The sequence below is a fragment of the Marmota marmota genome, unplaced genomic scaffold (assembly GCF_001458135.2).
Source record: "Marmota marmota marmota unplaced genomic scaffold, marMar, whole genome shotgun sequence".
Lineage (NCBI taxonomy): Eukaryota > Metazoa > Chordata > Mammalia > Rodentia > Sciuridae > Marmota > Marmota marmota.
Window position 1 is genome coordinate 2,304,249 of NW_025999891.1, and position 16,412 is coordinate 2,320,660.

The window sequence follows — 16,412 nt, forward strand, 5'->3', positions numbered from 1 at the left end:
AGGCCAGGGCTTGGGTGCTGCCCTCCCCACGCGGCCGCGCGCGGCTGCTTGGCTCCCGGGCCCGGCGGCGATCGTCCCTGCGCTAGGCTAAGGGCGGAAAAGGGGGGCGACAGGAAGCGAGGGGGCTCCCTCCCTCACTTCCCTGCTCCTGCCCCTCCGTGTTGCGCTTGCCAGAGTTTCCCGAAGACCCTTTGCGTGAAGAGAGAGGGGACAAGGGCGGAGGACTGCCCACGCGAGTCAGGAGGGAATGTGTGTGCATCTTTCGGAGCCTGCTGCTCACATCTGCCAGTGCTTTGGGGGTCGCAGGGCCCAGCGGCCGCCTTACCATTTTCCTCCGCCCAGGAAAAAGTTGAAGAGTTTGGCTTTATGCTGTCCACAGTACTGGATGGAGCGCGCTTTCTTTCATTTTTCTTCTCTGTCCCACTTTAGGTTGGTTTCTTCAGTGCAGGCTGTGCTGGCCACGGGGTCAGGGATCATCATCATCCGCTCCTGTAGCGACGTGATCAGAGACAGGTAACATCTATTCTCCGATGAAAGAAGTACACATAACAGGGTTGGGAACTTTTTTTGCAGTTTTCAAATTGTAGTGGCTCACAGGCACCAGTTGTTTATCAAAACATGCTGTTAGGTGGATGACTGGTGGGAAATCTTGGGCACCATAATTAGTGCCTTCCCCCTCTCCTTGTTCTTTAAGCATCCCCGGTTTAGGAGAAAAGAAACTGAAGTTTAAACTAAGAAATGCTAGAGAGCAGCAGAGTCTGAGTCTGATTGGAGGTGGCATTGGAGAACAGTATGATTCAAGTTCTTTATAAGTGTGAAAATTTTTTAGAAGTAGGAGTATGACTTTTGGTGCTTTTAAATGATCTCAGTGGGTTCTTACTTTGGAGTATGCATTAGCAGAGATAAGTGCAAGTGCAGTTAATAAGGTCCCTCCTATTGACAGGGAAAAAAAATCCACCTCTCCCCCTTTCCCTGCAGATGCTGCTCTTGACTTTCCTTTGAATTTGCTAAAGGTGATGAAGAGGTTTCTGGTGTCTTCAGAATACTGACTTGTATGTCTATTAGAGTTCAATCTAGAGGCAGTTCAGGAATGTGCGTCTATGTGCAGCTTCAGTGAGAGAAATAATAAATTAAGGCCAGAATGGTCTATTTTGTTCAGTATTATTTACATCTGGGCAATGATGGCACTTTTTAAAAGGCCATTGTTTTCCACCTGTGTTTTAGAATCATTGTCACTTTCTTCCAGTTAAATTGAAAGGGCTGGGAATGTGGATGTGGCTTGGTGGTAAGGTGCTTGCCTAGCATGCGGGAAGCCCTAGGTTAGATCCCCAGAGCCCACACATGCACATGCACGCACACACAGCCAGTTAAATTGAAGAGTGATAGTCAGACGTGCAGCGAAAGTTTGACAGCCTTTCCTGATTCTTCTCTCATATTGACTATGCCAATTCCTGCTTCTCACCTGTTAAGACAGGAAATGCAAGGGGTGAGTAAGGCATCTCTGTCTCCATGACCTGCGATCTTAATTGTGTTTGCTCCTGCTATGAAGATTTTCATGATTTTCTTCCTTTGCCTCTTTTTAATCAAAACCAGTTATTGGTACTGAATTATAGATGCTAAGAGAAGATGGAGCCAAGTGACCTTCACTGCATATGCCAAAGGCTAACGGCATTTGTTGGGCTTGGTTCAGTTTTTATTTTAAATTAGCATTTTCTGATCATGCAGCAAGTTCCTTCCTGCCTGCAGTTTATCAAATCAGCTTGAAACCTGCCTCCTCTGCAAAGATTAAACTAACATAAAGGTAGCCTGTAGTTTGAGTTAACTAGTAACATGAGGAGCAGCGCAGCAAGCAAACACTGTGTGTTTCAGGAAAAGCTACTCACACATGATTAACTTATAGTTCTGAAACACCATGGTGGTTCCCTCCCCCACACCCCCATCAGAATCTGGGTAATTTAGGGGCTTAGACATATTCAGTAGCAAAAGTGAGTTTGGATTTTAGATTCTATATTTTATGTATCTTTATGCCTTAGATTGTTTGCAAAGTAGAGTGACACATTTCTATTCCCTCTATCTCTGCATGGGTGCACAATATGTGCTAAGGGCACCTAGATCTCTCTCTCTTTTCCTCCCTCCTTTTGTGGTACTGGACATTAAACCCAGAGACCCTCTACCAGTGAACCACACCTCCAGCTCTCTTTATCTTATTTGAGACAGGGTCTTGCTAAGTTGCTAAGGCTGACCTTGAGCTTGGGATCCTCTTGCTTGCCTCAGCCTCCTGAGTTGCTAGGATAAACAGGTGTGTATTACCATATCTGGCTTAAATCATCTTTTAAAAAGACCATTGAGGATTCTTAGACCACACACCCAAATATTTTTCTATTACATGCCTTCCCAATCTATACTTCATACAGAATGTCTATAGATGGGAGGGAGAATCTATCCATCCATTTCTCAAAATTGTGTACAGAGTATGGTATGAGGCCAAGAATTTCATCAGATTTCTTATAGGGCTTTAGATCCCTACATGGGCTGCCACAGCTTTAGGCAGTTTTCCTTATTGAAGCACTTATATTTGAATAGTACCTTTTATACTTAAAAATACTTTTAGGGCTGGCAGTGTAGCTTAGTAGTAGAGTGCTAGCCTAGCAAGTGTGAGGCCCTGGGTTTTTTTTTTTTTTGGTTCTAGAGATTGAACCCAAGGGCACTTAGCCACTGAGCCACATCCCCAGCCCTTTTTATTTTTTGAAGCAGGGTCTCACTGAGTTGGTTAGGGTCTCACTTAGTTGCTGAGGCTGGCCTTGAACATGCAATCCTCCTGCCTCAACTTCCTAAGCCACTGGGATTATAGTGTACACCACCACACTGGTGCGGCCCTGGGTTTGATCCTCAGTATGCAAAAAATAAAAGGACTTCCCTAGTTTTCATTTTTTAATCCTCACAGTGACTGTCAGGAAAGTTAAGACAAGGATTATTGTCTTCATTTTACAAAGAAAAGTCCCAGGCCAATTGTATTTAAGATTATAGTCTAGCTATCTTGCTAATAAATTTTCAGGGAACTCTACTGGAGAGTCACAATTTTAGATCTTCTTGAATTGGTACTGGGTGCAAAACATTAAAACTCCAGGTTCCATTCAAGGGGAAAGGCCAGTTAAATTTCAGTCAACCTTTTAGTAATTCTTGTCATCATTTTACTTCTGATTGCTTCAAGAAAGCAACTGAGACCATAAATAGGCAGAATGAGTATTTTGCCTTTTGCCCAAATGGAACCTGGCTAATTAATTCACCTGCAAATGAACTTTATTTTTCATTACTACTAATTTGCATCTACTCATAGTTTATTGATTAGTTATGCTGTGGTGTGGAGTCATTCAGGAACATTTGAAGTGCATGTGACACCCTCTGTATATTCCCAGGGTTGCAATTCAGTGGACTGACTCCTTAGGAACTCACCTAAGACTAGATTAAAAATACAGATTTGAAGCCCTAGGCATATAATTTAGAAACTCTGGGGGAGTGGGTCCCTTAATAAGCACTACAGGTGATTCTGATGGTCAGGTAGTTTGAAATTCGTTTTCTTCTACCTAACACATGGGTGTTCAATAAAAATTTGCTGAGTGAATCTAATCCTTCCCAGCATAGTATATGAATTCAATTTCAATTTTTTAAAACACAAAAATTCTGTAGAAGGTTTATTGTTTGGGAACAACATTATATTAACTGCTGAGATTTTTTTTCCCTTCTAATCTACTCTAGAAGTGCTAAAACTACCATTTTGATTTCACAAATATTGACTCAATCCTATTAGACAAACAAATGAGAACACTTATCCCAGCCCCTCTCCTTTTATTTCTGCTGTAATGTGGTCCTTGGGCTCCAAACTCATTTCTAGGCATGCTTTCTTAGCCAGTGAAACTGGGATTAGCTATAGAATTGTAAAGAAAATGGCCAGGATTGCTTCCCAGAAACTCCCTAGACTGGAGTTGCATGCAGATGACAGAGAAACTCATAGGCTTTAAGTTGGAAAACTCCCAATTGTTGAGCAACTGAGGAGTTAAACTGGAAAGATTGGATTTGTGATTTTTGAATACCTTCTAAACAGGGTTCTTGGTGGGGCTGTTGAATCATTTGTGAATTTTTGTATATTAAAGTTAGCTTTTTTTGGGCTGGGGATGTGGCTCAAGCGGTAGCGTGCTTGCCTGGCATGCGTGCGGCCCGGGTTCGATCCTCAGCACCACATACAAAACAAAGATGTTGTATCCACCGATAACTAAAAAATAAATATTAAAATTCTCTCTCTCTCTCTCTCTCGCTCTCTCTCTCTCTTCTCTCTCTCTCTTTAAAAAAAAAATAAAAAAAATAAAGTTAGCTTTTAACACAAAATGCCAGAAATCCATTATAGATGAGTAACTAAATCAAGCAAATGATGACAGCAGTTACTTGAACACACGAGGCTGAAAGAATTCCTACTTTTTGCTTTTGACACTCATGAATTTGCCCTGTAATTTAGAGAAAGTTGTCCACTCTCATTTATCAGTTTCAACATCTTCATTGTAGTGTTTAGAGTAATAACCTGATTAAGTACAAAGCTGAAGGGAACATGTTTGGGAAGAGATTGGCTCTGAGTCTTCCTAATTGACATCCATAATTATTTCACAGACCATCCATATGCTTTCTTTCAGGCACTGGCTTGCCCGAGAATATGTCTGGTTTTTGATTCCATACATGGTCTATGACTCCTACGCCATGTACCTCTGTGAGTGGTACCGAACCAGAGACCTTGGACACTCCACCACTATTCGAAACTTCCTGAGTCAAAACCGCCTCATGATCACACACCATGCAGTCATTTTGTTTGTCCTTGTGCCAGTCGCACAGGTATGGCCTTAGAGGAGAGCAGCTGTGGTCGCTCATTTTCTCCTGTTGAACTGGGTATCTTGACTATTACTGGGTATTTTGAAAAAAGAGAGGATTGCCCTGTTAAATCTGAAGTGTTTGTGATCTTCCTTACCAACAGAGTCTTTTAGGAGTCTTCCAGCTTTCTGGATTCCTTGGCATTTGTCAAAGGTTCTGTTTTTAGTTAAATACAGTGTAAAAATGATTTAAAATTCAAATATAAAACTAATAATAGTACCAAAGCATACTGTGTGCAGTGTTCTCATGTCACAGAAATAGACTATCAAAGCAAATGGCCTCATAATGGCTATCCAGATCCATCTTTCTATTAAAAATCTATTCAAAAAGGAACAGAAATGGGAATGCATCAAGAAATTCAAAATTTTATTCCAAAAGTGCCTACCAGGTGGCACACACTTATTTAAGAGTTTACAGCTTGCTAAATATTAGAAACTATTAGCTGTATACCATAAATGAAGAAACAAGGGCTCTGAGTTTACTTATGTCACTCAGTGGTACTGAATGACAGCAGGTATTCTACTGTTAGAATATTCTGAAAAAGAAAGCTAAATTACATTAAGTTGTTTTTTTTTTTTTCTTTTTTTGGTACCAGGGATTGAACTCAGAGGTGCTTAACCACTGAGCCACATCTCAGGCCATTTTATTTTTTTGAGACAAGGTCTCACTGAGTTGCGTAGGGCCTCACTGAGTTGCTGGGTCTGGCCTTGAACTTGTGATCTTCCTGCTTCAGCCTCCTGAGTCACTGGGATTACAGGTGTGCACCATCACACCTGAGAGCATTACATTCTTTAAGGAGTCTTCTCTTAATTGCTTTGAGACCCCACCATGTAGCACATACTTTGTTGAGATGAACAGGCTCAGTACCCTTGGCACAACTAAGTTAGATACACAAAAGTAGGCTACAGAGTTCCTTCTAGGTGTCATTGACATTCAGAGAAAGATTGCATCCTATCTGAATTTGCCTCTGGATCCCAGGGATTGGGCCATCAAAGTGCTATTGCTATGGAAGCAGCAGAATATTAACTGGATCTACACCTGCCTATTTAGCATTTCTTTTCCCTTCATGGTCTCTCATTGAAAAAATAGCCCTACTTAGAATTTTCCTTCCAGTGGTTTCTTAACCTCCACTACTTATTTCCTTTTTTCCTTTCATCCACAGAGGCTCCGGGGAAACCTTGGGGACTTCTTTGTTGGCTGTATCTTCACAGCAGAACTGAGCACTCCCTTTGTGTCACTGGGCAGAATTCTGATTCAGGCATGTATGAGTGAAATGACAAAAATAGTTCAGGAGGGAACAGACTTTGCTTTTCCTTTGGGGATTGTTGGGTTTGAAGAAATCTGTTAAAGCTAAGTATAGTGGGATAGGATGTCCTTTAACAAACTTAAAGGTCAGTTGGTCATTCAGGCCTATAGAGATGAAATTGTAGATTTGACCAAAGTTTGGGACAGTTCACTATATGTTTTCCTTGGTCAGATTGTTCTAATCCTCTGTTCCCATGACCCCATTAGCTGGGTGGCTTAGGCCAAATTTAATATCACTATTGAGAAAACTATGAGGCTCTACGTGTGTATTAATACAATAGTGCTCAATAATCTTTTCTGTGTTAAAAAACTAGATGCATGTGTGGGTGTCAAGGAATTTAACAGTCTGGGTCTTGAATGGTTCATTTACCACTGGGAGACTTGGGCTAGTGGCTCCCTGAGACCTCGCCTCTTGGTTGCCCTTCATTCTGCTTCTCTTTCTTTTTCAGCTAAAGCAGCAGCACACTCTTCTGTACAAGGTGAATGGAATCTTGACGTTGGCCACCTTCTTCTGCTGTCGGATCCTTCTTTTTCTGTTCATGTACTGGTCCTATGGTGAACACCAGGGACTAAGCCTGCTCGAGGTGCCATTCAATATCCCTTTTTACTGCAACGTGGCCAATGCCTTCCTCATCGCTCCCCAGCTCTACTGGTTCTCTCTGCTGTGCAAGAAGGCAGTCCGGCTCTTTGATGGTGCCCAAGCCAAAAAGGATAGTTAATTGCTCCCACGAGTCAGGCAGTGAGGGCACCTCATCACACTAGCTGCCTCCTCGATGCAGTATTCCATGGACCAAACTGTGCCCTGGGTGGCCTCCGGCATTTGGGGATTGATAAGCAGATGGATTTGAGATTTTCTAAAAAATATTCCTATTACCTCCTCCTTCTAACCTGCCCTTTTGCAAAAGCACTTTTTTCTGGTAACAACTATTGGATCTTGTCAGACCTTCATTGGCAGCAAGGTGGCTTTAATTACAAGCCTGAGGATTCTTCCTTGGTTCTTATCTCAAGAGTTCTGGGAAGTCAACGCATGGAATGTGAAGATTGATGGACCAGGTTAATCAGTGCCTGGGCACCCACCTTTCCAACCACTCAGGGCAATATCCACAGTACTGGGCCGGCAGAAGCAAGGGATCACTTGGTTCTTGAAATAATGTATTCTTGCAGTGTTGGCCTGGGAAAATCATCGTGGGTATGTAGTTTTTTATTGTTTACTACGTAGCCCATTACTGTCCTTTCCCTCATCTCTCATCTGTGTCAACATGGAATTCTTTTGTTTACTGACTTCCAACCACAAGTTTCACTTGGCAGTGGGTAGGACGCAGGGCTGGGAATGTGAAGCACTTAAGTGGGTCTGGAGGCAGTAGAAGTCAGCAGGATGTTTATAGGCTGACTTGGTAGAAAAACCAGGCTCATACTTATGAGCTTGTTGCAAGAAGTCACAAGTACTGTTCCCCTTTTAGCATGACCCCTCATGCCCAGCTTTCCCTATATCTGTATGTATAGGATGCTTTCATAAAAACTAGAGGGGCAAAGTGAAATGATCGTCCCAGTAGCTATTTACTAGGTAATTCCATCTGACAGTCCTTTTCCTATAAAGTGGAAATGGACTTCTATACTCCAAACCAAGGAATGTCTCATCCTAGACCATAGAGTACTTTTCCCAGAGCCTCCTAAGAAGCCAGAACCTCTTTCCATTTTGAGTATACTGCCATTTAGCTCCAGAGGCTAGCGAGTAAGAGGGCAGCCAGCCTGGCCAAAGCACAACCTGTAGATCGACCCCTTCACCCCCATTTGCAAATAGGATTCTCTGGTGCCAACACTAATCATTCCTTATCAACTGAGATGGGTTTCACTCTGCTACCATGACTTTTTTCAAGTGGTAGTAAAAATCTAGAATTTTTAGAAGTGCCTTTTCATTGTCCATGAACTTTAAAGGACTGAATATGTCTCCAATTTTGACTGTTTCAGTCTTGAATAGGTGCCATTTAAAATGTAAAATGCTATGGGTTTTTGTTTTTTACTATTTTTACTGTCAAAATATGTCATCCATATGGTGATTAAATTGCACTAATTTCCACCTTATTGTCCTTTGTGAAATATCTCAATACTGATTTCCTGTAAGAACCGTTCTGTGACCTCACTTGATTGCTGTGTGCTATTGTTTCTGCAATTCATGCTCACATCACTAGCAATGTGTGCTGATGCTTTTAGCCTCCAGGAGGGCTTTGCTCATATTTTTAACATGTTGGTTTTTGGTCCTAAGAATACACTGAAGGTGCCTGAGTCAAGCCCAGTGGTGACATGTAACTTTAGGTCTTTTCTTCTCTACATAGGTGAATCTCAATGCGTTCGGAGTGGAAGCCTGATCTTTGGTCACAAAGCAAAGTTTACTCTAGGTGGGGGAAAAGAACCTGATTAAGTTCCCCCTTTTGAATGAGGGTATGGATATGCAGGAGGTGAGGTACATCTACTTTTCTCTCTCATCTCCCCAACCAGTTATTATTCTTCAATAATAACTTGTAAATCTTACATTCTAAGTTTTATGCTTCTCCACACACTGTTCCCTGATTTCATCTGTCAAAACCAGGACACCACTACTTTAGGCAGAAAGTAATTATACCCAACCTCTAAGCACATCTCTGCTGTCACCAGACCTGGCCTTAGCATAGTCCCTTCTGAGCATGCTAAATGATGGGAGTTAGGACTCTGACAGATCTCTGGGTAGAACCCATGAGTTTATGGTCAATGATTTATCCCCTTAACACTTAAGTTTTTCTTATTCAGTCCTTTCATTTTTCAAAAGTGCAGGCCTCTTAAGGACACACGTCACAGGGCCAATCAGAGGCAGAGGCAGAGGCAGGGCTAGTCTTTCCCAAGTTGCCACCCTTTCCAAGATAGCTCATGAAAAATATCAAATGTTGAAATGGCTCTTGAAAAAGGAGACTTTCAATATCTTAAAAAAAAAAAAAAAATACACACTTAGATAAAAGAGACTAGATGAAACTCAAAAGAGAATTTTATTAGTCTGTATGTTATAAATACCTAAGAAACTATTTTCTTTACACTGTTATTGCCATATACCTTTTATCTTGTGTACAATTTCACATAACTATAGTTTGTGTTTCTCAGCTCTAGGCCCTCTAGAACTACCATGTTGTGGCCCAGCTTTTTTTCTGACCTACACAAGTCAGAAGTTGCTGATCTTCTGCAGCAGGGTCTGGCGCCGCTCCCTGGGGCTAATGTTCTCAGCAATGGATGATAGGAAGCGCTGTTCATTTACCTTTTGGAGCAAGGAGCTAACAGAGGGGTTGGTCTTGCTCAGTGTTTCATAACAGGTGAGGATTTCCAAGGCTAACACGTAGAGTGGTTCACAGACCTCTTGGTGCAGCATGGCCATGATGTGTAGAACATGACAGAACACCTGGGTATAAACAAACAGGCTTTCCTGGGTCAGGTCCTGGTCTTGTCCTTGAGCCCAAGGACCAACCGACTGTATCAACCTAACTGAGTCCAGAAGGTTGGTCAGACTGCTACAGAGGAGTTTGACCACATGGCTCCAGCCATCTATAGGAAGCCAGTTACGACAGCTCTGGCTGCAGAGAAACTGGAAAGCTCTCAGGAAGAGCACAGAGAGTTGGAGCTCTTGGGCAAAGGGCTTCAGGTTGAGCAGGGGAACAAACTGAATATATTCCAGGCTGTAAGGGACATGTAAGAGCTGTTTCTCCAATAGTCTCCTGGTCAACTGGTAAAGGTACTGCCAATCCTTGGGGCTGCACCAAGGCATGATCTGCACTAAGGCCACCAGAAAGCCCTTGCTGAACAATCTGACCTCCTCAGGATTGCCCACGTCCACCACCAGAAGAGAGAGCATCTGCTCAGAGACACTGCTGGAAATGTAGCAGCATTCCATCCAAGCAAGAAGCCCTGTGCCAGGCCCATACCCTGGGTGGGCCTGGGAGGTCCACTCAGCCTCAGAAAGCTTACAGATCTCAAAAAGTGTAGCTGGCACCTCACACTTGAAGTGGCCCTCAAAGAAGTTCTTCAGTCTCAGGCTTATAGTCCAGTCTAGCTGTTCCATCTTCCTGTGGAGCCAGGACAGGGACTTGATCCAGGCATCTGGGGAGAAGGTCTCAGCATTGGCTAATACAATTTCACAGAGGAGGTCTAGGATGTGGATCACCAGATCCTTCCCATCCAAAGAGAGGCACCGTTTCTCTTGGGGGAATTGCCAATATTTGCTGAAGCTATCTAGAAGCTGGCACAAGCTGAAGATGAGGGGGAATGGGGAACAGGTCTGGAGCCAATATTCCTCTAAGCCCATATTTGCTTCTAGGGTTTGGATGAAGATCTTCAGACTGAGGTCCACCTCTTCAACATGCAGCATCAGGAAAGGCAGGACAAATGCCTTCAGCACCTCATCTGGCTCAAGAAGAGCAGCAACTGGAATCCCCTGGGGCTTCACAGGACTCATCAGGCAGCTCAGGAATTCCAAAAATTGCTTTTCTTCCTTGGGTGTAGAGAACTTTGTCCAGACAGTTTCTCTGAGGCAGGATACCAAAAAAGTGGTGGGTGAATTAGGACCTTGCTCTTCTGTGAACCTAAGGGCAGGGAAGGCAGTGAGAATCTGTGCTAGGAACCTGTGGGTGCCAAGGTTGATCACAGCCATGCTGCACATCTTTTTCACTGTGACTTCTGGGTACAATATTACCAGGCGGGCCACAGAGGCAACAGCTTTAGCCAAGCCCTGTTCAGAGGCACTCTGTGTGAGCTGGTTAAATGTTGTATTTAGGTCTTCCTGAAAACCTTCCAAATAAGCCGACAATCTTTCAGAGAGTCCTTTTCGCCCCCAGCAATGCAGGACACCTGAGAGGACTTTATTTTTGTCTGGTAGAGAGAGGTCTGCATAGCATTCCAGGATCAAGATGATCACCTGTTTGATCTGAGACTGGGGGATGACTCTCTCGGTCATGCTGACTTCCATCACTGTTTCCAACAGCCTTAAAACTAAGTCTGGCTCTTGGAAGAGAGCCCTGTTGTTTACCAGGCAGGCTACCCACTCATCTGAGAAGGCCCACTTCTTCTCAGAAGCAAAAATATAGCACATTTCCATGTGTCGGTCCATCTTCTGCTCAATAATGGCCATGGCAATAGAGGCAGTAATGTCCTCATCCTTGAACCCTTTTTTGTTCAGTACCCTGCTGGTTTTCCTCAGGAAATCCTTGACGCACTCTGCCAGCTCAGAGACCACCTGCCTCTCCTCCTTAGACAAGCTAGTGGTATCCAGGTAGAGCTTCAAATTCTGGCTGAAGGAAGTCAGACTTTCACATAGCCGGAAGCTATCGTAATTTGTCCCCTGGCTGCTGTTGAGCATGACCTGTAGCTCCTCTCCCCACTCCTGCAGCAGACTGTGCATGAACTCAAACCCCACAAAACTGGTTTCGCTGGGGAGTTTGGCCAGTGAGGTCAGGCTAACATCGCGCTCGGCCTCCTTTACTTTCTCTGCCAGAGCCTGTTGGTGATATGGGTTCTGAGTGTCTGAATTCCACACAGAGATCACTGTGGCCAGTTTGTCCAGATACATGACTGCAGACACTTCCTGAGGGTCATCTTCCATCAGTGCAAACACAGTCAGCATGTCAGCTAAGTTGGCTAATGCATAACACTTCATCCCAAGGGACAGGATTCTGTCTTGAATTTGCTTCAGTCCATTAAGTAACATGGCCAATAGGGGCATGGTTGGACACACATCTGGGTCCGACTTAAACCTCTTTGGAGGATGAGAGAACTCATTTGAAGAAGGTAAGTACTTATGGGCCATTGTCCTAAACTGGGAGAGGAGGGGGTCCTGCTTATTGTCCTTGTGTTTCATCAATTCCCACCAGACATCGAGGAAGAAGGACACATCCCTGGAAGAAGTATCAATAGTCATGTGCTCCAAAAAGCGCTCTAGTTCTGTGCGACAGATGGTGGTGGGCAGGGCCATCAGAAGTTGGATGAAGAGCCCAGAAGCTTCTAAGGACTTGAGCAGCTCAAAAAGGACTGTGTGATTAATAGTAGGAATCATGTTACCCACTGAGAAGAACACATCTTCCTGCCACCGAATTTCAGTGTCAGAAGGGCTAACAGGACAGGGCTGAAGGACCTTGGCCCAGATGATCATCAGAGCTTTCTTCTTCCAGGCAAAAGGCTGAGAATGTGCTGAGGCAGAAGAGATTTCCCTCAAGGCCTCCACAATGGGTTGTCCAACATGTTCCCAGTCAGACTTTGTCATTTCTGCCAATGCTTTGGGGTGAAAAAGCTGCTCAGCCAGCAAGAAGCCCCCATGCAGGATAGTCATTTCTTCGCAGATATTCAAGGGTCCTGCACAGAAGGACAAAAAATAAGAATGTAAAGTTGGGCTGGGGATGTGGCTCAAGCGGTAGCGCGCTCGCCTGGCATGCGTGCGGCCCGGGTTCGATCCTCAGCACCACATACAAACAAAGATGTTGTGTCCGCCAAATACTAAAAAATAAATATTAAAATTCTCTCTCTCTCTCTCTCCCTCTCTCTTTAAAAAAAAAAAAGAATGTAAAGTTTTCAAAATAGTAAGCAGAGCTTAGAGGCAGCACTTATTAGGCTGGCTGTCATTATCAAGGTTAGAAGGGATAAGGACTTTCAGTGACCTTGGTGGAAGAGGAAGAAAAAGGAACGGTTGTAAAAGCCACTGCAGTCATTAGGGCTTAGTTGAGGAATAAAAAAATGACTTCCAAGCTGTCTACACTGGGAACTATAAGGATGATGGATACTATAGCAAATAAGGAATAGAGAATGAGAGAACAGGTTTAGAGGGAAGACAAGGTCAGACTTGGTTACTTGGAGTCTTAACATGGAACATAAAGGAAGAGAAGTCTTCCAGCAATGGCAATGCAAGGTTGAAGCTCAAGGTGAGTCCGAAAGGTATCTGCCCAGAAGGGCTAACGAAAACCAAAATAAATGAGATCCCTCAGGAAAAGCATGAAAAGGAAAAGTTGGACTACTGAGGCCAGACCCTCCCACAAAAGGCAGGCCTACAGATTTGGGGAGAAGGGTCTAGAAAAAGAGACAGCGCTGAACTACAGGGGCCACAAAATGTGTATTATAGGATGTGACAACTTCTCAGTGATGATTCAGACTAAGAAGGCCACAAAGCCTCTGGCACAAAAACAATCAGACAAGCCCGACCTTTCCTCTTTTTTTCTCACAGCCTTGCCAAGAGGTTTCAAACATTCTCCTCCCTTTTAGAGAAACAGTTCACCCGGAAGCTTTTTCCAGTCAGAGGACAAGTTACTCATGGCCCTAAGAACTTCTGTGGCAGAAACTGATGGGTAGATGGAAGGGTCAAATACTAGTTTGGACATTCAAATGCGATGTGGCCTAAGAGTTAACTTCTTTGATTTTCCCCTGTACAACCCAGTCTTCATGATATAATTGAGGATCAAATGAAAATGTACAAGTTGAGTCCTGGACATTGGGTTGGTGCTATTTTCTCCTGATCCTTTCTCTGAAGCATGGGAGAAGGTTAGGGTTAAATAAAATACAGTAAAAATCAGGCTATTGGGAGCCTGAATAACATGCCCTAAATGTTGGTCTCCCTTGGCCAGGTGCAGTAATCCCAGTGGCTCAGGAGGCTGAGGCAGGAGGACTGCAAGTTCAAAACCAGCCTCAGCAAAAGTGAGGCATAAGTAACTCAGTGAGACTCTTTCTCTAAATAAAATACAAAATAGGGCTGCGGATGTGGCTTTGTGTCAAGTGCCCCTGAGTTCAATCCCCAATATACCCCCCCCAAAAAATGTTGGGTCTCCCCAAAACCCTTCTGTTGTTGGTAGGACCAGAATCTTTTCTCCATTCTTTGCCTTCCCCAACTCAAAAACATGAAAGAACACCAGACACAGTGGCACACACCTATAATCCCAGAGACTCTGGAGGCTGAGGCAGGAACATTGAAAGTTCAAGATCAGCCTCAGCAACTTACTGAGACCCTGTCTCAAAATAGAGAAGATGGGGTGTATCTCAGAAACCCTGGTTTAATCTCCAGTACAAAAAAAAAACAAACAAAAAAACATGGAAGGATATAGGTCTTTATTAAGTGTATTTCCTTTGGCCTAATAACTAAATCAGAGTGCAAACACAGCTCACTAGTGCTCTCAACTCCTCTTCCCTTTCCCAGGGCCCAGAGATGCTATTTTTTCCTCAGTCTCTAATGCTCCCAGTAGCACATCTTCCCCATTTTCACAGTCTAGGAGTCAGCATTAAAAATACTGACTCTAGGGGGCTGGGGTTGTGGCTCAGGGGTGGAGCACTCACCTAGCACATGCGAGGCCCTGGTTCGATTCTCAGCACCACATAAAAATAAAGATATTGTGTCCATCCAAAAAATAAATATTAAAAAAAAAAATACTGACTCTAGGGGCTGGGGTTGTAGCTCAGTGGTAGAGCACTTGCCTAGCATGTGTAAGGTACTGGGTTTGATTCTCAGCACCGCATATAAATAAATAAAATAAAGGTCCATTAACAACTAAAAATAAAATTTAAAAAATACCGATTCCAGAAAACTAAAGGCTACCTTGCCCTACCAACAATTTACGGAAGCACAAAAGCCAAGGATCAGCACTCCTATGCAACTCACTTGTGAAGTCAATCCATTCTGGCTCCTAGTGGGGAGTCAGACTTCTAAAGGTGTCTCAGAGTTAGGGCCCTTCTTTCTGGCTCAGGTTGCTCCTTCAGAACCCCAAAATACATTCCCTCATAACTGTAAATTAAATTTTACTGCACTATCAATACAGTTGAGCAGATGCTTGGGCCCCAACACCTGCCTTCCAGACACTAACTCTTGGGAGCAGTTAATAGCTGGGAAAACAAGTACTTTATTACTAATAGGTGACTGGTACTTGTGAATGTCCACTTCTTATGTTTACTAAGTGTTTGTTTACTCTGGCAGGCACTGTGCTAGTGGTACATGTGTAAGATCTTTAAATCTTCAAAACATCCTTCTGAGGATTACTATTCCTATTTTAGAGATGGGATCATTGAGGCTCAGACAAAATTTGCTCAGGATGTCACAACCACAGTAGTGGGGCTGAGACAGAAATCACCACAGTTGCACTGCTCCAAACTCTTCCAGCTGTCATTCCACCACTGAAAAGCTGGCTGAGGACAGGGTCCACATTTCTCCACAGCTGACTATGAATGGCACATATTGGGGGTACCTCACATTCTGCCCCTCTCCCGCAGAATACCCTCTTTATCTTCTTAAGAATATAACCGGCGGGGAGGGGAGGTTTGGCAAGGAGCCAAATGATTATCTATCTGCTCTGCAAACTCACCACTTTTTCCAGGCCTTGTCTATGAAGACTATCAATTGCTCACAGGTTCAAAAAGTGCCACCTCAGCGGATGTAACCCCTCCCCACAACTGTTAGCGCTGCTGTGCACAAAGCACGGTACCCAACACTGTATACACGTGGTCGCAATGAAAATTCCCCCAAACTCTAGGAAGACAGAGTCTTCATCCCCGCTTTAACGAAGAGGAGACCTGGGGTGGGGGCACTTGCTTAAGAACTTAGTCCACGTTCAGTAAATCAGACTATAAGAACATCCATGATTCCCGGGGCCAGGTCACCGGCGTTTTCCAAAGCACGTGCACTAACCCCGTCTGTTTTCAGGGGATCCAGCTTCACAGCCGCTCGGGTTTTTCCCATGATAAGAGGGCCAGAACAGAAAAGAGGAGGGCTGCGGAGCCCCAGCTAAAGCTCGGCCTCCCGACCCCAGGTCTCCAAGGACACCTCCTGGCCCTCAAATCCTTCCCCAGCCTGAGGTTTTCTTGGTCCGGGCCCGCGCGGGAGTGCGCGGTGGGAAGGGTGTGCAAGGACACCCCCTCCCTAGGGGAGCATTGAGGGGCGCCGCCGAGGCTGGCCGGGACAGGGGAGCCGGGAACCCACCTAAGTCCATGGCGGCGACACCGGTGGCAGCAAAGGCCGCCCCTCCCCCTCCGAAGGAGCGAGTTCCGCGCCGACGCGACGGCACAATGGGCGGAGCCACAGGCCCCGCCCACGGCCTCAGTTCCACTCCTGCGCCGACCGCCTGCTGTTCCCCGCGCACGCGCGCTCCTCACCAACCAGCTCGCGGCGCCGAGGCTGTCAAGCGCACAGCTCCTCCTCTCGGCCCCAGGCCTCTCCC

At 44.6% G+C, this 16,412-nt stretch overlaps 2 protein-coding genes across 7 annotated transcripts in view; one reads left to right on the top strand and one right to left on the bottom strand.

The window, feature by feature from the left end:
- The window catches only part of Tlcd3a (TLC domain containing 3A), a 28,129-nt gene extending 17,364 nt beyond the window's left edge, over positions 1-10,765 (top strand). Inside the window, exons 2-8 of one of the 6 annotated variants that reach the window (XR_007343875.1) lie at positions 430-513; positions 4,683-4,878; positions 6,077-6,172; positions 6,669-7,408; positions 8,553-8,675; positions 9,349-9,554; positions 10,553-10,765. Coding sequence is in view for 2 of the 6 variants with exons in the window: in XM_048793299.1 (XP_048649256.1) it covers positions 4,726-4,878; positions 6,077-6,172; positions 6,669-6,938 (519 nt within the window). In the remaining 4 variants the exon portion in view is untranslated. Of the gene's footprint in view, positions 1-429; positions 514-4,682; positions 4,879-6,076; positions 6,173-6,668; positions 8,297-8,552; positions 8,676-9,348; positions 9,555-10,552 lie in introns of those variants that run through there. The other 5 variants (XR_007343876.1, XR_007343877.1, XR_007343879.1 and 2 more) reach the window with 5 other exon arrangements.
- On the bottom strand, positions 9,218-16,314 carry Gemin4 (gem nuclear organelle associated protein 4). Its single transcript, XM_015501033.2, has 2 exons — positions 16,175-16,314; positions 9,218-12,579 (listed from the first exon to the last, which is right to left on the bottom strand). Exons 1-2 carry the CDS (start codon positions 16,182-16,184, stop codon positions 9,407-9,409), a joined length of 3,183 nt encoding a protein of 1,060 aa, XP_015356519.1. The 5' UTR covers positions 16,185-16,314; the 3' UTR covers positions 9,218-9,406.
- Between the last annotated feature and the right edge of the window lie 98 nt (positions 16,315-16,412).